Here is a 27,346-nt window from a genome sequence, read left to right as displayed (position 1 = left end):
TTCAGGATGTGTAAGGATGACAGTCTGTGTACAGCCTCTGGTTGGGAAGTTGCAAAGTGTTCTGTGGATATTTACTCTCTGTTTGCATTTCTTATGCCATTTCCCAAGACGGTCCCACCTGTTATTAGTAACACCCAAATATAAATCTCTCTGCTAGGTGGGCTTTTTGTTTTCCCAAATGGGTTTTTTCTTACAGAAAGTAACTCTCAGCTTCTGTTATCAGAAGCTGATAATTCTGTTAGAGGAAGTTAAGTTTATATAGTCAAGGAGTGAGAAGTTAGGAAATGTTGGAGTTCTTTGTGAGCCTGTGGAGCCTGAATTTGGATCTTGTGTGAGCAGTCATTACCACGTGGTCATTTTCTTGGTTGGATACATTCTGCTTTCCACAAGACCCCAGCCTTTGATGCATTTAGTGATAGTTTGGTTCTCTGTGTTGTAAGTAGGATGCAATCCTGCAGCTGTTCTCAGACCCACCTGGGAGACCTGCAGTATTTGTGCTGCTGTCTTTCAGTGTACCACTGCAGTTATTTTTCAAGTTTTCTTGGACCAAATTCCCCGAAACTGAGGCTTAAGTTGTAGTTAGCACTTTAGATGTGTTGTGTGTGAGACTTAATGTCCAAAATTGAGCCTAGATACTCTTAGTACCTGGACTGAGTACACTGCCCATTGGGACCTATGCCTTGATATGTTTGGGGGAGTCAGATTATCTTCACTGTTTTAAGAAGATGATAAAGAAAGTCAATTTGTTGTAACTACGGGTACATTTAATTTAAAATCTGACTTTTGATTTTCTGATGGCAACTAGGAGTGTCATTAATTGTCTCAGAGATTTTTAAAGACCTGTCAGTTTATTTAATTTCAAATGACTGAGAACCAGACTTTCTTTAAAATTAGAGAGTGTTTCCTTAGACTACACCATAGATCTTCAACGAAGCTGAGGAATAGGATTTTCACTATTTCTAATTCCTTTAATCCGAGGATATTGTATTAATGGAAATACAACTGCTAATGCAAATACTACTGCTGTTGAAATCTGTGTGGAACATTGTTGTTTAATAATGACTTTAGCAAATAAACTAAACTTGAGGTCAAAGCATACCATAGGAATAAAGTTCAGATGTCTCAGTTTTAATAAATCCTCTGTTGTGCAGTTGAATTTGATTATAGGATGCACCTGCACAAAGCACTTAGTAGTCATTTGTTCTGTAAGTAAACTTGGAGGGTTTTTAACTTGCATAATGCCTGAGGTGAAGGAGTTTTATGCTGAGTAGTTCTTTTGTATAGCACTGGATGTATTGACATACATATTTTCAGCCAGCCCTTATCTCTAGTCAGTCCATCGCTCCGCCTACCTTGGTGTTACCTATGGGCTCCCTCCTGTTGTCCAGCTGTTGGTGACTGTGCTGCATTGTAAGCCTTGCTAAAGTCAAGATAAGCAACATCCACTACTATTCCCTGATCTGTAGAGCTGGTTGTCTCAACACAGAAGGTGAGCAAGCTGGCCAAGTCTTGTTTGCCCTTGCTCATTCATGCTGGTTGCGCTTGGCAACCTCGTCCCTTGTGAGCTTAGACAACAGTGCCTGTGAGACTTTTCTCTTTAGTTTTGCCAGGCTGTGGCCAGCCTGCTTACCCCCAGATCTTCCCTTTTCTGAAGATAGGTGTAATGTTTGCCTTTTTTCCAGTCATCAGGAATATCCTGATGGCCTCCAGTTGCCATGGCCTTTCAGAGACAACAGAGAACAGCCTCTGGGTGACGCCAGCTGTCTCCCTTGCAGTTGGTGTTCAGTAACCTCTGGCTGGCTTCCTGGAGTAGTTTCTAACGTAATGCTTCTCTTCTTGGGCAGCAGTTCTCACCCCAGGCCCAACTACTAGGTGGAGACAACTGAGAGACCTGTCAGCGGACCTTGCTAGTGGAGACTGAGGCAAAGAAAGCACCGAGTGCCTCCATCTGTCCTTTATCACTCATCCCCTGCGCTATTTAGCCATGGGCAAATGTATTCCTTAGTCTTTCTTTTGCTGCCAATGTGCCCATAGACACCCTTATTGCCCTGATATTCCTAACCAGTTTCTGCTCTAGCTGGTAACACAGTGTGTTACTATTACAATCTGATTATTATTTTGTTAGAAGTATTGCAGTTGTCACTCTTCCTCATCCTGGGTTGTGTTTTTTTAATGTAAATTATTTTTCATTTTAGACTTCAAGTCCTTTTTTTTGCACAACATTTTGTGCATGTGCATCTATAACAGTGGTATTAAGTGGTATTAAGACTTTAAGAAATTTATATATGTATGATTTGAAATATAAACCTTATTGTTACAATCCATCATTCTTCAAGCTTCTATTATAAACCTTGGTATAACATTATTAAGAAAATGTATTAAGGAGATTTTCTTTCTTCCCTTGCTTATCCTGATTTAACATTTGAAATTACTTCAAGTACATATTCTTTCCAGAGAAAAAAATGCCAACTTAAAAAATAAATCATGCATTAATGAAGAATATTAAAAGGACAAAAAGCCAGAAAGCTAACAGAAAAGATTGGAGGCAATGTTGCAGTGTAGAAGAAAATTTAAACTTTTGTTTACCAAGAAACCTCTCTTCTATTTTTATTTTTTTTTTAACTTTCTGGTTTGTTTCAGGAATTTAGCATATGTACCCTGTTACTCTGAATTCCTATTGCTTGCCACAGGAGTACCTCATTATCCCAATTAGTGGTCTGTTACATTTTACACAGATCCATAACGAAGCAGCTGAGTCCCCACATTGCAAGGCTCTTCCCCTCTGAGCACAGAAATTCAGGTTCTTTGTATTGTTATGCACAGTATGGAAAAAGCACGCCAGAGGGCCTAAAATGGTTTAAGGCAATGCATCTTCAGCTGAATCTGTTTATGTTAGCAGGATACTTGGCTCACCATGCCACAACTTTTAGCAGAAACTAATGATGATTTTAGGGAACTGAGAAAAGAAAGTTGTTATAATGAAATTAAATTTCTGTACTGCTTATGAGACATTCTAAGCATATCAGAAAAAAGTGAGTGGGTTACTTTTACCAGACCAAAAGTTAGATTTGTATGGATATTTTAATTGAGTCAACATTTCTGAGTGCATGAGTCAAATGACATTTGAGACTTTGGACAAGCACAGTAGCACAATCTGTTGTTGAAGAAATGGGAAGAAACTGAGAACTTATACCATAGTAAATTTAGACCTTTTCAATTTCCCCCTCTCCCACTCTGAGAAGTACTTAAAAGCAGAGGTGGTGGAAACACTGAAGAAACAAGTAGGAATTAGACTGGAAATGACTTGCTGAATAATACTGGATTGCAGTGTAAAAAATTACGAGTCTTTTGTGTATCCAACCAGCAGGTCAAGTTTGTGCATGTTCAGATTCAATGATTTTGTAGCAAAATGAACATTCTAAAGTTGTTTTTATTTTTCAAAGAAAAGTCCAAGGGTTTTATTTGCCTTCTAGCGAAAACAGATGTCAGAATCTCACTAGCTGCAGAGAAATAGTTGTCCTCTTACAGCGGCTTTAAGTATTACATAATTTAGGAGGAGACTTCCATAATTCAATTGTCCTGTGGTCCCAGGACTGCAACAAAGTGTGTGCTGAGCAGTAACTGCTGTGGCATCTACTTAGACAGGTGGTCAAATCCGCTTGTGGGTGGGCTGATCAGTTGCCTCAGTCTGCATTTGGTGTGAATATAGGGTATATCTTGAGAGTTTAGTGCTCAGGCTTCAATTTAGCTTAAGGTAAGTATGATTTCCTTGTAAGAGTATGAATGGAAACAAAAATATGGAAATATTGTATTTCATAGATCCAAAAAGGCATAAGTGTCAGGGTTTTGTACTCAGTGCATGTTTAAGTAAATTCATTCTCAAAACCAATGTAATTTACAGAAAATTGAATTTTAAGAGAAAAAATAGAAATGCCTGTAAATAAATCAGTGGTTTTCCTGAAAATTCCAAAGATAGGATAAAGAAGTTCTCTATTTTTCCATTAATTATTCAATTTATTTAGTAAATTTTGCCTCCGGTGGATTTGATTGATGTTGTAAAGAAATTTTAAATGTAAGTTATATTAGATGCTTGTGAAATCAAAGAAAATTAAACAGCATTTCCCATACTACCTCCTAAGTCTGCCACGTGTAATCTAGAGAAAATGGAGATTTGATATGGCACGGGAGTCTGCAGTAACAAACTGGAGAGGGTTTATTCATCTTCCTTAGCATATGATTTAAAGCACTTACTGAAACTAGCTGAAAGTGTGCTTAAATCTCAAAATGCTTCATGGTGTATCTCACATTCCCATGTACATAACATTTTGTGTGCTCCTGGGATGTCAGTAATGTGATGCTCAAATCTGCTTTTGACCTGAAGAAGGTCTAGAATTCACCTCATCAATATTAAGCTTGTGGAGTCCCATTCCTTCACTTCAATCTAAGTGGGCCTAAACAGTGTCCTGACTCATCTATAATGGTGATTTCATTATGAAGTTCACTCTCTTACACAGACAACTTGTTTTAAGAATGTAGAAGAGTACCTAGAATGGGATAGAGAGATTCTTAACGTGGGGTTTCAGCCTCAGCTACCAGTGGTGAGCCCTATACGTGGCCACCCTAGCTTCCCTGCCTCTCTTACCCTTTTTTTTTTTTTGGTACGGTATTCAGGGTTGTCAGAAGAGTGAAGGTGCCCAGCACCACCTTGGCCAACTATGTCTATAGGCTGACACCTTAATCCTAACAACTACCATTAGATTCTTATCCCCACCACATCAGCTTACTGTTGGAAGGCTTTCTAACTGTCCTTTAAATGACACTGCATACATTGGTCTCATGAGGCTGGTTGTCTCCTCTTCTTCCTAAGCAAGGAATTAGGTAGAAACTGTTATGACTTATGTGAACAATTTTTTTAAAAGCTATTTGCTATTATAACTTGCTGGATGAGTTTGCATTGGAAGCAAAACTGTGGTGAGGTTTGTGATGGCTCATATCTTCTGTGGGCACCCACTGGCCCCCAGCCTGGGACCAGTGTGCTACTGTAGCTCAAGGGGTCTCAAAGAAAACATGATCTCTGGTGGTTATGAAATGTCCTGGTTCTGTCCTGATGATGTCAAGTTGTTGACTTTGGGAAAAACCTTTCCCAAACTCTGCGTTCTGTGGATTCCTTTGGCCGCAGGACAGGAGGCACAACTCATCTTTATATAGCACTGGGTGGAGGAGGCAGAGCTTCCTCATACATATCTACAAAAGATTGTTGTGGTAACATGGGGAGATGATGAGGGACATTCCTGGGGAGCTCTGCCACCCCTAAGTCCTCCATTACACCAATGCTTCTGGCAACAGTGGCAGGTTTCCTGCTTAATTGTTCCATAAGAAAGACAAACTGAGGAAACTTGGGTTGGATTTTGAAAAATCTTTTTGGTGGGGCTTTCTTTCTGCAAAATGAAAACACATCTGCTTCTGATCTCTGCTCACCAAATTCTCAAGTGGAGAGGAAAGAGATGATATCGATGTTTTGGTTTTGTTTTGTGCTCTAAGTTTGGCTTTATGTGGTGGGGTTTTATTACAGGCAGGTCCTCTCACCAGTGTTGATGCTGTGGTATGTGTGGACTGTGTGCAGAAAAGCAATACAATGAAGCACGTGCCTCCTGCATCTCATTTCCAAGATGTTTTTAGTCTGCCACATGTAAACAAACACCAAGAGAGTAAATTTAGTTTCTCAGAACCAAAAATGTGTTTGTTTCTGCAAGCATTTGAAAAGTTAAGTATCAGCCTTTTGATCTGCATTTTTATTCTTAACCTCCAAATGTACCGACAACTCATTATTGTAGCCCCAGAACTGGCTATGTGAAAATGTAAGCACAAACAATAATTTCTGCTAGAATTTATTATTTTTCCCTCCATTTTTTTTCAGTGCAAAGTTGTATCACAGGCAGTAATTGCTGTCATATTTTGATCTGTGCTCTAAAATGTTCTTATTAGATGAATTGTAATGTTTTATTGTCCAGATTGCCCAGATTTAGTATTTTAAAGATCTAGATTCTGTTCACATTTAGTCTCAGTACATCAATAAAATATGCATGGATTGGATAATGAAGCAATAACACTAATTTATGTCAAAGAATATAGGCTATTGTTTATGGGTTTGCCAAAGTGCCAAAATATGTTATCTATAGAAAGAATTCTTCTTCTTCCTTACTGAGAAATAAATAATGGCTCAGGAATACTCCGTCGTGGGAGCCTCCTGCCATGAAATAAATGGGAGAAGACTAGGCTGTGAAGGTTATTTCCTGCTCTGGAAAATATGTATTGGGTGACATAGCTCTTATTGCTAGTCTTTGGCTTTTTAGTGTTAAGGACTATATTTTACCCTCCTATCTGGACCTGGGAAGCCCTAAATTCAGAGAAGTTACCATATCTTAGTCCAGAGCTACTGGTGGTCTATGGATAAACAGAAAATTGCTTATGAGGGATGAGGAGTTCTATCTTTGATATAGCGACATGTAGGGAGGAGAGGTTGAAGAGCTGGAGTGTTGGCGGCTTGGCAGCTTACATCTATTTTGTGACCATAAGTCATGAAGGCAGCAATGACCAGGGTATTCTCTATCTGTATATGATACTCTTCATCTCTGTGCTGTTCCCTTGTCTTGGACTGTTTTTTGTTGGGGCTAGTGCATCCTCAGATGAGAGGATTGTCAATCTCTCTTAATGTTTTATACTTTAGTCGACTTTATTATTTAAACTTCATCACACTTCGAAATAAGCTACTCTTCACCTGACCAATTTGCTTGAGAAATTTCTCATTGATAATGGCGGGATTATGCAGTGATGTATGGATTAATATATTTCAGTCTGTCCTAATGTAAATAAAAGATCAGTGAGAAAATTGTCAGGTTTCTCATGTATGCGACCCTGGCTAACGATTGCTAAACTCTCAGTGCTCTTGAGAATAGCCAGAAGAGTGAGTTGCTGTTGTTTTCTGTATCTTTGCTTGGTTGTTTTTAATGAAGAAAACTTATAAAATGACACCTACTGGCAGGTCTGTAAGTGTTCTAAGTGTTTATAAGATGCTAAAATCTGGGCAGTCATGACTTGGAAGAGAAGTATTTTGGAACAGAGAAAATTCAGCCAAATTGTACCTAAGCTTATGCTCTGTGATTGTGCTCTGTGATCTCTAGTGCTTTGTGCTGGGTTCAAGGGAATTGTAAAGAGTATTTAGCCTACTAATTTCAACAGCTTTGTCTGCGAAACAAAGATCTCAGAGTATCTTACTGACTCATCAAATCCCATTGTTAATCTGACTGTTGGATGACTATTGTGCCTGTAGGAGGACCAGGTTGGGCTTTTGCTTCATAATTGCCATTTTCCCCAAGTGACTTTTTTTTTTTCCGTGTGAAAAGAAAGAAAGGGTAAACAAAACAAAGTTACACCTTTTTTCCTATGTAGTAAAGATATAATGTCTAATAGAGTAAGTTCAATGTATACAAGAAGTAAGATCACAACACCACCACAGAATGCATAATTCTGTTTTTAAATAAAAAATATTATTAATGCCAACTAATTGGATTGGTATTTATTTTTTAAAATTGTTTCATTCATTCAGCTTAGATAAAGAATAGCAAAATCACTGTATGCAGAAAAGATTTTTACCTGCAAAAGAATTAGTTATAACTCTAGTTATTAAGTTAGACTTTAATAATATTTTTCCCATCTTTGAGTAATATTGCAATCCTTAATAGTGTCTTTCATCCAGTAATCACAGAGCATTATATATGCCTTAAAAAGCTAAAGAAGAATCATTACAGATTAGTAAACTGAGATGTAAGGAATCTAAATGACTTGCTTGGGGTAGCACAGTGATTTTGCAGTACAGAGAGTGTAACCTGACGGCTCTGACTCACCGGGCTTCTTGTATCCAGCAAATCACTTTTAAAGGCCTTGGAAGGGATTCAGAGAAATCAAAACCCTCTTGAGGTGTGTTCTGGTTTTCTTGATTGAAAGAACTGTGATGGAACAGACTTTGAACCTTATTGTCTGTCTTCATCTTCTGAGTTTACTTACATTTTCACATGCCATTCCTTTACAAATAGAAAATGTTGCCAACTTGTGGGTTGTTGCTTCTACAGAAACAGTCTAGGAAGCTTTGGTACTGTGCAGAGGGGTTAGAAAATATGTGCACTTTTACATCTGTTTATTTTCTGTTAGATGCCTAGGGAAAGACCTGACTATCTGGGGAAGCATCCAAAAGAAGCTCTGTCTTCCCGGCCTTCATTGACCAGATGGGAGATAGACAATAGTCATGGCTGGATTCTGGAAGACCAGTGAATGCCTTACAAACTCAGGAAGAAAATTATGATTTGAGCTCCCTTGACTGCAACCTTTCAAAAATACATGAGGTTTTTGTGTTGCCCATTTCAATGTTCATCTTTTATTCACTTTTCTATTCCACCTGTCTATGGATGAGAAATACAGCTTACCTTCTGGTGCTGTTTCTCACTGAGGAAGCAAACTAAAGGCAGAAGAGTTGTTGTGACTTTTATCTAGTTCTTTTTATTATATTTTCCCTATCACTCTGTTTTTTCTTCTACTGTGATGACTGCCTTTTGCTTAATACAGGATTTTCTGTTCAGTCAGCTCCAAAATCCCATCAACAGGCTGAAAGTTGGTGGCATCCTCTCATTGTTTGTATAATTGGCCAGTAAGAACCCTCCAGGTCACAAAAATTACATCTTTGTACAGTTGAGGTATAGAGAGAACAGTGTTTGGCTAATGTGAGCTGTAAACTGATATTTGCACAATTTATTTGTATTTACTTTGTCTTATTTTCTCCATCAGGAGCTAAGGGAATTGGGTAGCAATTGGGCACTAAGTGAGATGAATCTAGCAGCTGCAAAACACTCTGTTCAGAGTGAAATGGATAGTGTGTGTTCACAATTGCTTGAATAACACATGTTTTAATGCAGGACTGTGTGTCGTATTAATTTTTTAATATAAAATATTCACTATGATAGGAAAAGTCAGCATATCAGTGTTAATGGGGAATCTTTCCAAGACCTTCCTTTCAAGTGGATAAAAGAGTACAAATTTGGGATAGCCAAAGGTGACTACAAACAAATTGGCTGGTCCATTAGCATAGCTGTCCAGCTGCATCCTAGGCTCGGAGGCTACTCCAAAACCACAAGCCCAGCCACCTCAGAAGCCTGCCAAGGAACCAGCTGCTGCTAATAAAGCAGACTCTACAACTTGGCATCTAGGGCCTGTGATTCCCGTCCAAAAGGAACTGTATGTGAAAGATATTTGAAATTTGTCTTTTAAAGTAGTGTTTTGCTTTGAAAGAAAAATGCTTTAGCCTAAACTTGCAACAAGTGAAAAACTACAAGAGTGGTTGGTTGCCATGGGAAGATAAATACTGTTCTTGTGTAAGGAGGTTGGATATTGGAAGGAGGAGCGTTGTTCATTTAGTATCCAAGAGGCTTCTGGTTCAGCATTTCTGGACTATTTAGTTAGAAAGACCAAGGTATCTCATTATTCATGCTTAGCTGTGTGCACTTCCACGGGACACTTAGTTTCAGAGAGCTGAACTGCAGGGTTTAAGCACAAGGGTGTGTTCCTGAGACTGGATAAGAATTAAGCACATTAATTTCTCACTTTTAAATAATGTAAAAGGGGAAATTTCATTCATTTTTCAAAGATGAAAACAAATCCTATTTAGCCATCCATGCTACATTAATAAGCTGGTTGGAATGATCTACAAACCAGTTCACTCCCCACATGTTCCCCACTAAATAATGAAGCATGAGAATTGAAAAACTAGTTGGTTGTATTGGTTATTTGAAAAATTAATGGCAAAACCAGCTCTGAATTCCAGCTTCCTTTTGAAGTGAAACACACAGATTTTGCCTAATACTTTTTTTTCTAGATCTGCAGGTCCTGTGCTTGGTTGTGCTGGCAAAACCTCTTTTCCAGATTTCTGCAGCTGGTATTGGGGTGGTTTGAGCCAGTCTTGACAGTGGTGTTCCTTATGGCTCTTGTGGTAGAGAAGTTAAGTGCTTTGTCCTCAGCCACGGAGAGGACCAATGTCAGAACAAGACACAAATTTCCTGCTGTCGAGTGCACAGGAGGCTCCCCAGGCAGTGCCCTGCTTCAGCATCATCCAGGATCCTGTAGCAAGTGGTCCATATCTGGGATCATCATCGGGTTGCCATTAGTTTCTTTCACTCCAGTTATTATGTAGAGATTAACAAACCAGACCCTTTGCTCATTTGGAGGCAAAATGCATACTTCTGCCATCAGTCATACACTCATCGGCTCAGGAAACAAGAATCCAAAGCTTTCTTCTAACCTGAAGCTTTTTAGTCTGGCAACCGGCCAGAAGATGTCATCAGCCTCAGTACAGGCAATTTTGTAATCTTTCTGCGGATGGCATTCTGGGGTATTGGATATGCATGGAAATTACTGTGGGCTGCTGTGGCTGAGATTTATTAGTAAAGAGGGTTTGGAATATAGCAGGGCTGAGAAGATCAGCATCCTCCAAACTGGAGTTGCGGCTGCCTCTCTGCCCATCCTTAAAGCATCTCCCAGGATGCTCCTGTGAATCCAGGCATCCATGTGTGCCTATTGTCTGAGCAGCTCTTACTTGGAAGACAACCTATCCTATGGCCTCATTCTCTCTGTATACTGAGGACTTTTTTTTTTTTTTTTTTAATAGCTGTGGCCTTAAAATCAGTGTAACTGTAATTCGTGTTCACTTCTGCATCCCTTTTCAGCTGTCTGAGAGGGATAAAATGTCTTAAGCTTAAATTAGAATTAGGCTCCCAGTGCTCTCCTCTGTGTGAGGATAAAGATCTTATAATAGAATGAAAATTGCTCTTTGTATTTCAAAGGTATATTTCCACTTTTTTTTTCTTGCTTATTAGGTTGATGTGAGAATAGGACATTTACTCATTATCCCCGGCTAAGACATATATAATAATATCGATTAATAATTAAAGTACATACAACTTTATTGGCTTATGGAAAAATCTTTCATTGCTTTACATCATTTGCGTCGATTCATTATGTATGGTAAACTTACAGGTGTAGGGGAAAGCAGGAAGAGTGTCACCTTGGCCTTTATTTATTCACTTATTTATATTAGCTTAGGAATGCTCAAAATATGCAAGATTACCATGGGATGTTTCCTGAGCTCCTGATACATTAAATCCAAATGTATTATACAGTCATATCTACCTCTTCCATGGCCTTGCAGTGCACAGAGATTTAACTATGCTTCAGCCAGGATGTTTGAAGGTCTGGGTGCCTATGTATTTAATAGAGGTTACTGTTGCCTGCAGTGCTATCCAGCTGGGCCACGGCTGTGACATGGAGCTGATTTCCAGGATGTGTCTCCATCACTGGTACTCAGTTGAGGCAGTTCCCTGTGCTGGTACTCAGGACTGCTGCTTCAGCTCTCTATTTCTGGGAATGACATTGAAGCTCAGGTGGGTGGGGATTACCCAGTGATAAAATGTGTGTGCAGGGAAATATGATCCGAATGCATTAAGTGCTTTTGCTTGTCAGCAAAACTGTCTATGCAGAGACTTGGGGAAGGCAGCTCGTTGTCCTTTCTCTTTTACTGTAGAAGAGAGTGAATGCCACTACTTGCTAGCATGATGATCACACTGTTGAAGTGTTTTCTCCTTTTAATGGCTCCTACTTGAGTCACATTACAACCAGGTGAGATTGCAGAAGAATTCTGATGTCTTGACACCTGATGCTGTGTCCCCCTCTCATTGTTTAAATGGGAGAAACAAGGAAGGAGAAGGCAACAGGAAAGGCATCACTGCAAGTGTGGTGTTTCATTTCATCAAAACCTCTGAGCTTCACCTGTCACTGATGCTTCTCTTATGTTCTCCAACTTTTTTTTGGTTCTCCTAAATAGTGGGACTTGTTTGAAAGAGTTTAGACCTACTAATTTAAAAATATCCAACTACCAAGACTCTGATTTTGTGTGTGCATAATTATAAACACTAAAATAGGGCCACTGAAATTAAAGGGGCAGTTGATTAGCATGATCAGAAATACTCACAGACTTAAATATTTTCTCTGTTCAAGGCCTAAATGCAGAATGAGCATATTAGGAGTCACTTAAGTGTTATTGCTACTATAATGAAAATTGCAGATGTTTTGCCTTTATTAGTCCATTAGCATAGCACGGTTAAATTAGCATTGGCCCAACATTTACCTGCTGTTGTCACCACACATAAAGCAAGCAGAATATGCTGATCAGCTTGTGGAAATGGGATTTCCCCCCTCTCAGCAGATGGTTACATTCCTAGAGCTCTGACTCCATTCCCTTGGCTGCCTGTCTAGGGCTTGGCCCTCAGCATCCCCCAGTTCCTATAAATTCACCGCTAGAGCTCAGTTTTTCTGCATAGGTCACAGTGGTGACAGGATAGCCTCCTACTTCCAACCATTTGTCCATTCTCCTGGCAAGCACTCTGTGCTGTGAGTAAATACTCTGGTGGTCAGGGCACTGAGGATGGTTGCAGCAACTAAAATTCCCTAATTTTTTTCTCAGATCAGAGATGTTTAGGTAATTTTTATCGCATGTGTGTGTCTTTCTTCATAACGTGTATTTTACCAGGGAGCTGAGGGTGGGGAGAGTGTTGTTCTCCCTGTGAGAACGCCTCCTTTTTTAAGTGGTATTTCTCAGTTGTTGTGTGTGGTTTGTGGTTGTTCAGAAGTGGGTAAGGTTTTCAGAGCAGAAGGTCTTAGCCTGATCGTCTTTTCCAAACACTGTTTCTCTATTGCGAAAGACATCTGTAAGGGCAGAGTCTTTTCAGACTGCTTTGGATTTTTTTCTCTCTTAGCTAGCCAACTCTCTGCCACCTGACTGTTCATGTGCTGAGTGCTCCTCATGTTTAGAAAAGACTAAGTAGGCTTCTGGCATCAGCTTCTGTACCTATGGCTACATATTCTTATTTGTGTCTTAGAGTACTCTTAGAGCGAATTGTGTTTAACTTCTTTCTTTAATACAGGTATCTGTATACAGATACCTGAGTATCTGTCGTTTCAGAGCTTTATTTTGTAATCTAGATAAAATAGACTTATAATCTAGCTACTTTAATTCCCAATTAAAAAAATATAGTAAAATAATGCACTTCATAGCCATGGCTAAACCCAAAATGTAGGTCCTGTTTTGCATTTTGAAAGGCATTGCTGACTGGGAGTGGGTGCAGGCACCTTAGGAGCGGGCAGGTGGAGGTGGTCAGGGAAGGTCGGCCAAGCATAGCATAGTTCTGGACTTACCAAGGTAAACCACATGCGTCTGTCATGCTTTTGCCTTTTACAGTAACAGCATTTTTGTTTTGATCTGTTTCCAGCAGTCCTATGCACCAGCTCCCCACCCCATGGCTCCTCCCAGCCCCAGCACAAACAGCAGCAACAACAGCAGCAACAACAGCAGCGGAGAGCAGTTGAGTAAAACCAACCTGTACATTCGAGGCCTTCCACCCGGCACCACTGACCAGGACCTTATCAAGCTGTGCCAGCCGTAAGTGCACTTAAAATACTCAGTGTTCTTTGGGGTAGGAAGATGTCAAAGCTCGCCTTCCAGCTTACACTTATGTGTGGCCACAAAAAGACATCAGAAGCCTCCTACACTTGAAAGTTAAGTGTTATTCCTTTAGTTTGAATGGCTAATTAATGGATGTTGAAAACCTTTAGGTAAAGAGTTTAGGGGAATAGGGAGGTGAGGGCCTTCACAGTGACTTCTGTTTATTCTAATCTGGTTGATTTCTTATGTTAACAGGAGAATCTGCATGACAGGAAAACCTCCCTAATGACAAATTTTATAGTTATAACGATCTGTGAATCATAACCTGATGCACAACAAAATATGGGTGTTCCTCCCCGAATCTATCACATTTTATGGTTGCCATGTCACACGTTGCTGGGCTCAAAGACTGAGAAGTATGAAACCCACTGAAGGTGGTCTTGTAGCTGTATAATGAACAGCCAGCTAACTGCAGTTCCACTGAAAAATGGTGATGTAGAAAGTAGCACCTTCTACCCTCCTGTTTATCTGAAGTCATATTTACAGATTGTCCTGATAAATATCAGTTTTACTGTGTTTTATTCCTGTTGAAACCAAAGAGACAGCAAAAAGGGCTCTGCTCCTCATGTATCATCAAAAGAAGTACATCCTAAAACACTGCACCCTTCTATCCTTCTTCACTCAACTGAATGTTGTGGGCAGTATAGGTAGAAATGAGAACCTGATTGGATTTCCAAGGTCTTGGTTGGTACTGATGTCATGTAGGACGGGACTAATCCAATTTGAAATTCCAACCAGAGATCACCTGGCTGGAATTTAGGATAATACATTTTTTTGTGTTATAATAAGAGGAGGGAGATATTTGAAAAATAAAAATCCACCCTTGTATGATGCAGAACTGTGGTGTTTTTGCCGTAGAATCATCTGTTCCAAAAGACAACAGCATCTCTACTATTTGTCATTACAAATCAGCCTTTCAAATAGGGATCAATAGATGAAGTTTGGTAAAGCAAGGAACAGTCTGGGGCTGATCTACTGACTTGAATCCAAATGAGTGTTGTTCTGAAGCTTGTAATAGCAGTATCAATTTAATGGGTTGTTACAATTTTATATCATTCTGCCTTTCCTGATTTTGATCAGAAATCCTGAAAGACTTCCCTGAGTATGCTTTATGTAGACATGACTTGCCAGGAGTGGAGCTAGCAGCCTTACTGAAGTGATACCTGGACTTTAGTAAAATTATGGTAGCTTGAAACTCTTTCCTGTGACTTTCTCCTGTTAAAGCTACTGCAGGTAGAACTGACTCACTGTTCACAGGAGTGTAGAGTGCTGGTGATGTTTCATATTTCATGCAAGTTGAATCGTGAGTGTACCTGTCTGACACTTGTACAAACTACATTCATTGACACTTTCCACATGTGACAGTCACAGATAATACCAGTTCAAGGGCCGGGTCCTCAGTATGTATAAATTGATTGTAGTCTACTGACTTTCAAAAAGCCCTTTTGCTATAATCTTCTTGCAGTCTGACTCTTCCCAAGTTCGCACAAATGCTTTCAGCTGATCAGGACCGAACTAGTTATTCCTAAAGGAGCCTCACAACTTTGGTGCCTAGTGCTCAAGTCACGGTGTGAGCAGTGATTCTTAAATCGTGAAGTTCAGGGAGCACGTCCCTACCCCTTGTCTGCTTATGGGAAGTGCGCATCAAGTTATCTGAGAGCTTTCTTTTGGCACTGTGGCAAAATTTTTAATGTGCTCCACTAAACTTAATCTGGTCTATGATTAGGGGACTTTGTCTTGCTATCATGAGATTCCTGTGCGAACAGATGCTCTTTAAGAAAAACGCTGACATTCATTTTGCTGAATGTCAGCAAGGAGAAACCAGATAGTTCTTCTGTCCTTTTTTTCAGAATATTAAAAGAATTTATCAAAGCTAAAGGGAAAGGCAATATAGGGAAACTTAAATATCTGAAAATGCAGGAATTTGTCCTGGCAGCATGTAGATTCTAAGTAATGTTTTGCAAGACATTTTCTTTACCTTTGTGTGTGGTTACACAGTAGAAGTGGATAAAGGTCCAAACCCCTTATCTTTCCCCCTGCCCCCTCCCGAAAAAACCCAAACCAAAACAAAGAAAAACCCCAAACCTTCCCTCACCCTCCACTCCACCACTAAAACCAAAACTAGCAATCTGCTGCTATATGAACAAGACATAGATTTATCTGTTCAGAAAGATTGTCTTCTGTGAGTTCTACCTTATGTGGCTGGGGGCTCACCATGTCTTAAAGATTTCATGTGAACAGGTATTCACAAGCAAGCAGAAGGTGCTGTCTCTTAAGCTTCCTACATAGAAGTATTAGCATAATTTGCTACAAAATGTGAAATGAAAACCTTACTTCTAATCCATAAATCATATTATTTTGCAGTACAAGCTTTTTGTGGAGCTGCATTCACCAAGCTAGCTGATGTCTAGCACATTGGTTCTCCTAGGCTAGCTGCCAGTGCCTAAAATGAGCCCTTCTGAACCCATTTCCTCTGCTCTAGCATGGGACAAGGCTGCCAGTAGTACAACTGTCACTTGTAATATCTGACATTTGGCAGGTCTGAGGAATAATCTTCTAAAGCCACAATATTTCTCTTTCAGAAGTACAGGAAATGCTGGAAATTCTTATGGTTACACACATTTATCATAGCCCATCCCATTTCCAGGTTTATTCTTGTAAGGAGGCCACCCTCTAAGTCATGTGTAAAGTTTTTAATTTAATTGCATTTTGCCAGGTGGGTTGTGGAGGAGAAACCCTTTAATCAGAATTGTTTGATAAAGTATGGGGCTCTTTTGGTGAATCCTGCCTGCTTTTCAGTCTTTCTGTTGTGTGTTTTTGTGTGGTGTGTGTTGCACACTAAGTAGAAAACAGACTGGAGTACCATTGATGCTTGAAGTGCAGAGTCCATTACACGTGATGTGAGACATTTCTGACAAATGTTCTGACACTATCAAACCTTTTATCAATTTGAGAGTAACCTTGTCACAGTAATCTGTCAAACTGTTCATATGACTAAAGGAAAACAAGTCATCATAGGCTGTACAGTAGCTGAGTAAATGAAAAAAAAATTGCTACTGGAAGATTTTTTTTTTATGTGGTTCTGATCCTCAGTACTTGGTTTAACGTGTGTCCAGCAAAGTTTCATCAAACTCCTTTTTGCAGCAGAAAACTGCTAGGCTGCACAGTACCTTTTGGGACTCTATGCAACAACTCAGTCAAAAGTTACATCTAAAAAGAATGAGGAAGGGTGTTTAGCAAGCAAGAATCTGTTGCTCTTTTGTGTATGTGTTGTCTTCTGGATTTTCATAAACACTGAGTAAAGAAACTTCCAAAACCGGACCTTGGCCTCTCTTAACCCTTTCTGAAGTTTTTTTAAAAAGAGGCTTTACACTCATCTGTGATCATATTGATCATCAGAACATATTAGTCTAAAATTTAAATATTTAAATATTTCATGTAAATAATATTAAATATCACATAATTAGCTTTTTTTTCCTCTGAAGTACAGAGTCTCTGCTGGTGCAGTGGTATGCACCATTATAAGTATATCTTCCCAGTCAAAATATGCTTTTAATCAAAAGTGAAGATAGTCAACCTTTAAATGTAACATTATAGACAAAAATAATTGCATATTGTGTCACTGTACTAGCAAAATATAAATTATTATCTTTGAAATATTCATAATCTGTCACTCTAATTTTCATGCATTGTGTTATATTTCATCCAGAAGCATTCCAAGATTCTCTTCAAAACATACACAGATGGCTTAGTCCATTGTTAGTATACTGGACATATCCCATTCTTCCTAACTACATCTCGGTGGAGATAGTTTGAAAGAATTCTCATGCACAGAGTAAACATTTGAGCTTTATTACTTTGAAACATATTTAATTAAAAAAACTCATAGTCTGTCTCTTAAGATTTTGGTCTTTCTGTCTGTTCTTACAGTTTTGCACTGACGAAGATTTAGGCTCCAAATATTTTAAAAGGTAAAATAAGTTTTGGAGAAGGGAAGGGAAATTTGGGAAAAGAGATATAAAATATCTCTTCCCTTCCCCCAGTAATTTTTTCAGGAGAAAATTCTGCTTAAAACCCCCAACATTTGACTAAAAACCAAGCCTTCTGCAATGCACAATTAAGACACTGACATGTATTCAAAAGATAATCCCTGTCCATCTTGATTCAGTCATTGTGACTTCATTGTGTTCCAGGGTAAAAGTAAAGGCCTTAATTAAAACAGCAACAGTAAAAATATCTAAACCTAAGGAGCAGCAAGTCTCTTTGTTGCTCAGGCTGACTCTTGAGGAAGACGAGATAGAATCTCACAGATAAATGGTTTTCCAGGTATGGGAAATCCCTATTGAATAATGATTGCCATGAACGCTGCTTTCTTTAAATAACCTCTAGATCCATATTTTTGTGCTGATTACTCAAGGTTTTGGGTTTGTTTTGGGTTAGTGGGAGTGGTTGTTTTATTGGTGCGGTTTTGGATTTTTTTTTTGTGTGGTTTTTTTTCTTTGTTCTTGTTATTGTTTTTTGTTTGGGTTTTTTGTTTTTTGGGGTTTTTTTAAGGTATCCCAGTTGACTCCTTGGCAAGTTATCAAATGTGAGATTTTAGCCTCTCATTTGATTCTGACTGTCCTTGGTTTTGTCTTGTCAAACATCTGAATAAATATTCAGGCTGCCACTGTTTAGATTCTATTAAAAGGCTAGTCCCAAGGATAATGTAACCAAGGTTATTAATTGAAAAGTCATACATTAATTTACTTAAATCCTAGATTATTTCTGAAATGAACTGTGTACATTTCTTTTGCCCCCACAGAAAAGGGCTGAGTTCATGGAAGTTTCAGAGGGGTTCAAGGTGACTTTCAGGACAGGTTTTCTTGTCAAAAACTGCAACAACACAACATTTCTATTAGACCAAGCCTTATTGCAGGTTCATTATGGTCTTTCCTGCTATGTATTAAGGCAGCAAGAGCTGTATATTCCTGAATATTTTTATTTTCCTTCTATTTTGTGAAAATAACAAGTCTATGTTATATGAAAACTGATGAAATGAAGGTTTGGGAGAAGTAAGATCCCTTCCATTCCTTTTTTTTTTCTACCTTAAATTGTTAATCAACAGTAATTACTGTGAACTATAAATAAAATAAGGGTTAACCAAAATACAATCTCCATAGTGAGCTCAAAATCAAAAAAACCAAAAGAATCCCTGTAGTAAATACATTGTTCCACAGTGAAGTCAGACGAAATTTATAGCCAGTATAAACTCATGTTCTCATCCTGACCCCAGTGAAAACAAACTCCAAACTATCTGAGACTCACGTAGCAGTGGTGTTAGGCCCTCTCTGCTCCTGCATTTTTAAGAAATAATCTTTCGTTATGTAAAAGAATTTACTGTGTTCTGCAGTCTTGTGTATGTTAAAGCAAGGTGCACTCTGGCTTCAATATTAATTCAAACAGAACCCAAACCTACGTCTCTTCTGTAATTTATATCAGTTGACACCATCGCTGTGTGATATACCAGGGACTGAGAGGGCGTGAAGGAGAGAGCGCTCATTCAGTGGGATTAACTCGTATAGGAACCATGTGGAATCATACTGAATAGTTCCTGCTTAAAATCTTGATGGATATTTTGGTTGGGTCTATCCTAGTAATATGAGAACTGTGAATGGCTCTGAAATATGCTGAAGAGGTCAGTCTTCATGGGAACCAAAGAAATGCCCAGACTTGAGGGGAAAAAGAAACAAAACACCAACTTTCCCTACCTCCCCCCTGGATTTTCTTTGTTATTCCAACTAAAACCAGAAGTCCAAAGAAGGGTGTACTGGGAGGCCAAGCACAGCAAAGGTATCCTGATGGACTAAACACTCTGATACAAAGCAAGGAGAGGACTATAAGAGTATATTCCTCTTATTTGTGAATGTGTGTGTGTCCAGACCAAATCAAAACACACTGATGAGTTGGCTTGGAGAAATCTGTATCCTTATCAAGTTCTTTGTATCATGGACTTTTAGGAAAGGTTTATTAAGAGGAGCAGGAAAGAAAAAAGAAGGTTAATACTTCTAAGTCAAAATGCCTTTGATCAGAAGCCAAATCGTGAACGTTAAGGATGCACAAAGTATGCATAAAAGCAGGAACCTGAAGTCATGGACATGATTTGTTAATTCCTTCATTGAAGACATGTTCATAGTGAGGTTGCTTAATAATGCTATTAGAAACCTTGTGGAATTGCTCTCTAGGTCTGCAATGACACAAGGCAGGGAACTTGTATTTCCTTTGAGCAACATCTTGGTTTCCGAAATAAGTTGATTTGCAGTTTTGCGCTCAGTTATATAAATACTACATATTTGCAGTGTGTAAATATGGACATGGATGTACACAAGTTTTTTCTCCTTTACCTGATATTATTGAAAAATTATTTGTGTATTAATTCCCATTGAAATAATCTCCAAATGTCTTCCATTGTTAAAAACAAACATTGAAGCTGCCCCAGTAGGCAGTGAACCAATTCTCTTCTTACCTTGCCTCTTTCATCAGGGAAAACAAAACTCTAGGTCAGCAAATGCCCGCAGCACTACAGAGAGCTCTATCTGGGATGTTAACATTCCCCATTGTCAGGAAGAAAGGCAGAAAAATAATCTGTGTAAAGTAATAAATGAGCACCTGCACTCTTCTCTGTTTTGAATGTGCCTGTCTTTTAACTGGAGTGTGACAGTGTGTCAGTGAGAGTTTCTCATCTCCTTTCAAGTTGGATGAACCTGATTTAATGGAAGATAGGGAAGGAGGCAGCATTCTCAGACACTTGTGCTAAAAACATTTCTTCTGATGAATTTTAATTAAAGTCTTTGTGGGGAAAAAAAAAAGGGAAAAAACCCAAAACAAATAAAAGAACTCAGAAATATTGAGTCTTCTGTGTAACAGTGTGAAGGGCATGATCGTAACAGCAAGGTCATAACAGGAGGGGTGTTGAGATGGAAAGAGGGCAACACACTTAATGAGCTGCTTCTGACCTGTTCTGAGATGTGCATGTTTCCCATCTTTCCTTGTACTCTTTCTTTCTCCGCTTCTCCAGCATGTTTTTTGTGCAGCCATTCAACCCTGGCATCACCATCCATCCATGAGGCTATTGGTGTAACCATTTAAGAGTGAAAATGCTCATGGCCGAAAACTGTCCAGAGGACAGACAGGCTATGCACAATATATGTCTGTGAGACAAATGCCTGTTTCTATAATGTGGTTGTTGCTCTGTGAAAGGGCTCTCATGATGGTGGATCTCTCACCAGTCTGAATTTTCCAGCCCCTCAAGGCATCCTGTAAAATTCTGATGCTTGGTTTCTGCTTTACAGTGAAGAAGGCTGGTTGAACTCTCTTGGTTTGACAAAGGTTGCTTCACTGCTGTCCTTTGAGTCATTGTGGTGGGGGTTTTTTAGTGGAAATGAAAGTTCTGGTTATCTTTGTTTCCTCTGTTTTGAAGCTCATCCATGTGTTTTAGATTTGTCTGCATTTTTGGTATTTGTTCTCCTAAATTCCATGGTGTCAGGTTCAGTGGGTCTTTCTGATCTCATGTCCTTTGGGAATTGATGGTAGCAGTGGGGAGCAGAACCAATAAACTGTGTGGTTTATACTCCTTAGGAGTCACCAGTTTTTGGGAGAAGACAGAGACACACTGTTTGTGTTCTGACATTTGTGTAGCAGAAATGTTTCTCTAATGTTTTTCTTAAAGGTATGATGCAGATAGTGTTCTGCTCTGTTTGAGAAACACATTGTCCTAAAGCTCTGCTGAAAGGAAACAATATCAGCTATACTTAATCAACACCCTCACCCCCCACCCCCAAAAAGAATAACCTGGGCAGTGCTTCCAGCTAATGGCTAAAACCTTAGTGCATTCCTGCTATTTCTGTGCAAGGGGAAGTGGCAGGCCAAGTTTGGTGGCAAAGCTATTGAATATTATCAGCACGAAAACAAAAATGTCATTGTGTTCAGCTGCTAGACTTTCTCATACCATTCCAAACAAGCATCGACAAGAGCTCTGGGCTATGCAGCATGCCATGTCCTTCATTCCAAGTATTTGGTAACTTCCCAGAATTATTTGTGTGACAAATGCTGCTATTAGATTTCTGTTAAAAACTGAAAAGACTTTAATTTTTTAAAAATATGTTCACTAGAGAAGGAATTTCTTAGAATCTTTGCAACTGCGTCAGAGGTTTTTATATTTGTCTCGTTACGAACACAGACAGGAAAGATAGAATGTTTTCAGCCTAATTTTTAAAAGATGTTGATCTGACGGAGATCTCAAAAGGTCTTCTTTTTCTTTGGGCATGTATTTTCTGTGTCCCCATGAGCTCTAGGGAAAAGAACCTAGCCACAGCTCTGGGGGCAGCCCTAAATAAAATAGTGAAAGTAATAGCAATGTGCAAATATAGGACTTATTCTGAAATAAGCTGTCTGCCAACAGATACCCAACCTCATGTACGCTTCATGGAAGCACAGCAGTCTGTTCAAATAGCAGTTATTGCAGGATCACAGGCATGTTATTGCTTCAGTGTAATACAGGTAATAAGTGCAGCATTTATGGCTATTACTGCCTGGTGATCACATAAAAAAAGAGAAAACAGACATACTTTCCTTACTTCAGCTTCCCAGTTCAGCATTTCCATATGCTCCTGGGGTTATAATCCAATTATGAAGCTTCAATTATTTTCTGTAATTCACTGATTCAAGAAGAACATTAACTTTTTAGCTTCTTTACAGTAGGAACCTAATAATTAAAAGGAATAAAATAATTCACAGATTCATAGAATTTAAGATCCAGAAGAGACCAAGGGATCGTCCACATTATTTTCTGGTTGATTCAGGTCCTTAAATTTCCCTTATTTTTCTCCTGGACTGAATATGCAATTTATTTTAATGTAAAAATATGTTCCAGAAAACCACCCATTCTAGAACTGAAGATATGAAACCAATAGCAAACCAGCCACTGTTGCTAACAATTTGTTCCTGTTAACCACATTCCCTGCTCAGAATTCCTGACCCACTTTCAAGTCACCTTTCTGATCTTGATTTTTACCTGTTCATTTTTAGTGTAATCAGATTAAGGACCTTTCAGATGCTCCTTCCAGATGTACTTATGTGCTAAAATCAGTGATTTTTCAGTTTTTTTTCTTTAAGAATACAAATAGTTGGAGCTGTTTAAGTCTCTGATTCTAAGATGGTTTTCTCCAGCCTTTGGATAATTTTATCAAGAACTGCAGGGATCATTTAAATGTTTTTAAAACTAATTATTTGAGGTTAGAAATCATTTCCTTTTCATATTTATGGACATTTGTTTTTATGTTTAGTTTAGGTAGCCATATCTGTGTCCTAAAGTGGATGAAATATATTACTGGAACATCTGTGTTCCTAAGCAGGAGACGTGGTACTCAAAAGCTGCTGTAGTGTCTTAGCAGGAGTGTAAGGTGGTGCAACATGCACTCTGTGGAGATCACAGAACAGTGGTACTGGCATTACGTCAGAAGCAGAAGCTCATCTCTCGACCTCTGAGGTTTTGATTATTTTTAATTGTAAATCATGTGTCTGTCCATCCTCAGCTTTGAGTAACAAAAACCCATAGAACTGGAAAACTGCAACACGCTTGAAGCTGTATTTTTAAAAATAAGGAATTTGGATCTCTGGCATACCTAACTTAATTTTGTAGAACTTAATTTCTCTACTCACCTTTTATGTATCTTATCTCCTCTGCTTTACTTAAATCAACACCAAATTTAGGAGTGGGAATTAAATGGAATATGGCTGTGAAGTTTTTTAATGACTCTACAATAATTTAGCACAAATATTTCAATATAAAGTTTATTGAGTGCCTTATGAACTGCATAACAAATGAATTGCTATCACATGTACAAACATACAGCCAGTTTAAGGATTCATATAGGACAATCTCTTGACTCAGATAAAATGAACTCAAGGCAATTGCTTCTAAATGGAAAGGAAAACTGGTGCCTAATGGTGGAACAAAATAGAGTATGACCATGTATTTGGTATTTGAATGAAAGCAGGGTACTATACTCATGCCATGATTTTGCTCACTGCCTAACATAAGAATTGGACTAAAGATGTAATTGATTGCAGATCTTACAGATGTGGGAGACAGGCTGTAATGATACAGCTATTAAATGATAGGAGCCCTTTGATGACTTTTAATTGATTTGTTTCTGTTTTCAGTGACTGGTAAGAAAAACCCGTCTGTATTATAACATGGATTTGCAATTGTTAGTTCTTGTTAGATTCCTGTTTGTTGGTTCTTACTGACCTTAGATACAGAGAAACAAGACTTTCTCTCAATCACAAGACCACATTTCTTGTTCCTGCTGTGTCCCTGCCATGCTGTTCCCATGGTACATTGAGAACACAAGGCTGCTGTTAGTTCAGTGTTAGCGGCTGAATCTCCCGCTGCTTCTGGGCAAGTACAGCTCTATCAGTGAGCGTATGAGGCATTTTGTGGTGAGGAAAAGGTGGGTTAGAGTGGCAGGAAGTGTAACTGGAGTTCATTGCAATTGCTTGGATGATGTTGCCTGTCAATACAGTTTAGTATGTACTGAGACAACTACGTGGAAAAGACTTAAATTCCTCATTCTCCCCCATTCTTTTTTCCATTACCCCTCATCCCCTCCTTTCATCCTCATGCAGTTATGCTCTAAAGAGGGATGTTTCTGCACAGAAGTCAGGCTCATAATTTGCTTAGTAGGTGCTGGTTAGCAGTGCAAGAGTATTGATGAGAAAACTCATGTTAAATCTCCCTTTGGAGGCTGCCCTAGAGTTTTTACAACTCACATACACATGGCATTTTAATCTCTCCACAAAGACTTCTGAAAGGGATATTTAAAGTGCTGTGCCACTAGTTAGTAGCTGTCACCACTGTGTCAGGCATGCTCTCAGTGGAGAGTTTACCAGCCCTCAGTTGGACCTGGAGCCGAAATGTCACCAAGTACATACATCTCTATCTTTTCGGACTGCCGAGTCACGGCAGCATTGTGTAGGACTCAGAATGTTGAGCCTGTGAGAGAGATCTCTGCACTCTCAGCAGATTTCCAGGCCTGGACACCTTTTTTCGGCTGGGGAACGTGCTGCGGAAAGCCGTCTGGTGGGGACGTCGAGGCGAGTTGGACATGCTGATGGCTCGCAGGATTCAGGCTGTGTGCCAGAAGTAAAGTGCTCGTCCCTTCCTAATGAGGTAGCCCTCCAGTCCTGCTATCAGGAGGTCTGCAACTGGTCTGCTTAATGGTATTTAGTAACAGTATGTGCAGTAAAGCACGCTCTCCTGTTACACAGAAATCCACTAATGCTGGCTTCAAGAGTGGCGGGTAATTCAATCACACCCACAAAAATGATATTAACATAACATTAGAGAGCTGCATAGACTAGCAAATGACAGGAAATTATGAAGTTCAGGCTTGAAACTTTATCCTTAACTCACCCATATTGTGTCGAAGTATTTGGAAATTTCCATGGAGTGTGTGATTTTTATGGGACCTACAGTGGGGTGTATTGTCCTGTGTGTCTGCAGAGGATTTCCTCAGCTAACATCAGCCAGCCTTAGTGAGAGTTATATAAAGAATTTATGGTGCAATGTACAGAGCGTAGCTAGACAATGTGAGCTTTAAATGTGAATTTCTTGGCTTGGGCAGTTTACCCACCCCAGCTTTTCTGAAGTGCTGCATCAGGCATTCGCTGTGTTGACATTTTTCAGACCAAATTGCAGTTCAGTAGCTAAGACCCTTTCCCAGTTTCAGAACTAATTTTTTGGGTTGGGGTTTTTTTTCTGATCAACAGTCACTAAAAGAGTTTTCTTTTGTTTAAAATTTACTTGTTGATTTAAAGACACTGCTCCTGTTTATTTAATGTAAATTAAATACTCTATACCCATCTTCGGGCTTATTAATATTTTTCCTCATTTTTGGTCCTGCTGAAACTAGTAATGCATATTGGTAAGCAAGATTAACTTCATAATCTAAAAATCCTGTGTTGGAAATGGAAAAAAAAGGTTTTAACAACCTCATCTTCTTCCTTGTGACTTCTAGTCCTCCATTGTACCTCCCTGTACCAGCAGGGACAAGGGGAAGTTCTTGCAAGAGCCCCATGGGTCAAGGAGACAGGGAGTCAATTTGCAGTCTATCCACAAGACGTTTATAAAGAAGGCTGAAGCTGTTTTGTGAGTACAGTCATTTTATTTTACACACTGGAATCAGAGACACCAAGAGCTAAGGGGAGAATTGTCTATCACTGCAAGGATGGGACTTCACTGCAATCAAATGTGAGATTGCAAAGCTCCCAGAGACAGTGAAGCCAGCAGGCATACTGCTTGCAAAGCAGCTAAAATGGCAAAAAGTGCAGCACCCAGGTATTTTCTCACATCTTCAGGCAGGTTTTGCAGTCTGTGCTGAAATGCATTCTGCCCTTGGATATCCTGATGCCAGCACCCAAGTAAAACCAACTTGAGCCCAAGTCACATCTGATTTAGGTTTTGTTCCGATATGGGGGAAGAGGGGAACTACCTCCTGTGGGAGAGAGAAAACTACATGATGGTCATTACCTGGGAGAGATTAAAAAAAAATTTAATCTAGTGCAGTAGAAGTAAAGAGTGACAGAAAGCAGCAAAAATTATATTACTCATATAATAGCTCATTTGGGGATTTTGTACGGTGTTTTCTGGGGATGATGAACTCTTGGTATGGTTAAGCTCTGAGGCTGTTACGATTTTTCCCTGTGTGCTTTCTATGCTAAGGAGCTGGGGAGGAGTGCCACTGTGTCTGTCTATCTCTGTGGTGAACAGGATGGTCATTAATGACCATGCATAGAACAGTAGGATGGCTGTATCCTAGGGGAAATCAATTTTCTGCAGAGAGCTAGGCTTGTAAAGAGTAGAAAATTTCCACTGAAGGGAAGGAGGGGAAAGGGAGACAAAATTGGCAGAACAGGGATTAAAAAATATAAAGGCTTCAAAAGTGAGGGGAGACTCAAAAGGCTTTCTGTCCAAGGTGTTTTTTTTCCCCTGTCAAAATTGAGCAGGTCTTGAACATACTAATCTTAGAGATTGGAGAGGAAACAGCCTTTGGGAGAAGGTCTGGGATGGGGGTCATGGGGAGACTGGGGAGAAGACTGGGGTTTAGACAAATGGTGATTCTTTTCTAAATTGTGATTGTCTTTTAGAGGGAGAACAAACATGCATAACTGAATCACTACTGTGCATTTCACTTCCTGAAGGAGCTTCTGTATTACAGATATATATTGCCTCTATATTGCTTCTGGGTTTTAGAGCCATGCAGTGAAACCTGGAACCAGGTTAGAGCCAACTGAGATAGCTCCCTGCTCTCCTGCAAAACTGGTGGGACTGTGGTGTGGATGGGTCCTTATGTTCCACACCATGTGCAGATGCAGTTTGGAGTTCAGACTAGGGTCTGAATTCTTCTGCCACTCTCCACATTTGTGTCTCTTTGAATCAGTTTCACTGTAGTGCTGAGTGTCTCTCTCAACTTCGGGTGGCCCAGTGGCTATGAAAGTCCTCCCCCATACTGTAATGCTTCACTGTCTTCATTTCTGTGGATTTCCTGCTACTCAAACCTTGCTACTCCAACCTTGCTCTTCCCTTTGCAGAGCTGGAGAAAGCCTGCTTTCCCTAGGATGCTATAATTTTACTCTCATAACTTAATAGATCTTGAAAAAACTATTTCACAGGGGAGTTAAGGGAACTAAGCTGTAACTGGTGTT

At 39.4% G+C, this 27,346-nt stretch overlaps 1 protein-coding gene across 8 annotated transcripts in view; it reads left to right on the top strand.

Annotated features, from left to right (window-relative positions):
* Positions 1 to 27,346, top strand: part of RBMS3 (RNA binding motif single stranded interacting protein 3) — a 767,181-nt gene that overhangs the window by 407,072 nt on the left and 332,763 nt on the right. For 6 of the 8 annotated variants that reach the window (XM_064672497.1, XM_064672475.1, XM_064672514.1 and 3 more), the window contains one exon: positions 13,368 to 13,537. In XM_064672497.1, the coding sequence (XP_064528567.1) occupies positions 13,368 to 13,537 (170 nt within the window). The remainder of the gene's footprint in view (positions 1 to 13,367; positions 13,538 to 27,346) is intronic. The other 2 variants (XM_064672487.1, XM_064672543.1) reach the window with 1 other exon arrangement.

The sequence above is a fragment of the Pseudopipra pipra genome, chromosome 1, assembly GCF_036250125.1.
Source record: "Pseudopipra pipra isolate bDixPip1 chromosome 1, bDixPip1.hap1, whole genome shotgun sequence".
In the NCBI taxonomy this organism is placed as follows: Eukaryota; Metazoa; Chordata; class Aves; order Passeriformes; family Pipridae; genus Pseudopipra; species Pseudopipra pipra.
Note: the sequence above shows the minus strand (reverse complement) of the source record. Positions and strands in the feature narration are given on the sequence as shown.